Below are 743 nucleotides of genomic sequence, written 5' to 3'. Positions count from 1 at the left end.
AAAGATATCACCAGATCATCTGAGTTGAATAGGGTATGTAGCTTATTAACAGACTTACTATATAAGTGATGAGTGCAATAGACCATTGAAAATGTCCAAGAGATGATTATAATTTTGAAAGTCCTGGACTGCGACCATAACTGATTGTATTTTGTCGCATATACGAAAGCATAAAATCTATTGAGGGCTGTGAGGAAGTGCATAACAAGTGCTCCAAACCATCCTCCGTTCAAAAAAACGCCAACCAATCGTACGGTAAACAGTTTCGGTGATGATAGTATTGGAGATTTGCTGAAATTAAATTTTTCGAATAAAACAATAAATGAAAGGAAGTTTTTGGAAAAAAAGACAAAAAGCAAAAATTTTCCGCAATGCAAGTGAAACTTACGTGCTCAGGACAATGGTACACCAAGTGATGTGTACAAATATGGCTTGCAAGTTGCATATCAGGAAACTGCTGCATAAGATTCCAAACGCGTTACGGTCGTTGAATTGGGGATATGCTGCGGAAAGTGAACTCTGGTAGATGATGCATTTAGCGAGTAGAAAGAATATCGCAGCTTGTTGTCCAGTGGTGGCGGATATGCGAAGATGTTGTTTATGGTTCAGTCGTGGAGAATAAGCGAAGATGTATCGTCTGCTCGATTATAAAAACTGAACTGAACTGTCTGTCTCGGGATTTTTTCATAAATATATAAGGAATGGGGAGGAGTTTTGTAAGGTCCATCGGGGTTATCATAGAG

The 743-nt window shown here is 38.5% G+C and overlaps 1 protein-coding gene across 1 annotated transcript; it reads right to left on the bottom strand.

The window, feature by feature from the left end:
* Positions 1 to 177: 177 nt before the first annotated feature.
* On the bottom strand, positions 178 to 463 carry LOAG_12177 (hypothetical protein; the record flags this gene model as incomplete). Its single annotated transcript, XM_003147691.1, has 2 exons — positions 178 to 291; positions 389 to 463. The coding sequence occupies 2 exons, from the start codon at positions 461 to 463 to the stop codon at positions 178 to 180; spliced, it is 189 nt and encodes a 62-aa protein (XP_003147739.1).
* Between the last annotated feature and the right edge of the window lie 280 nt (positions 464 to 743).

Source organism: Loa loa, assembly GCF_000183805.2.
Source record: "Loa loa unplaced genomic scaffold supercont3.1007, whole genome shotgun sequence".
In the NCBI taxonomy this organism is placed as follows: Eukaryota; Metazoa; Nematoda; class Chromadorea; order Rhabditida; family Onchocercidae; genus Loa; species Loa loa.
This window is presented reverse-complemented; position numbering and strand designations above follow the sequence as displayed.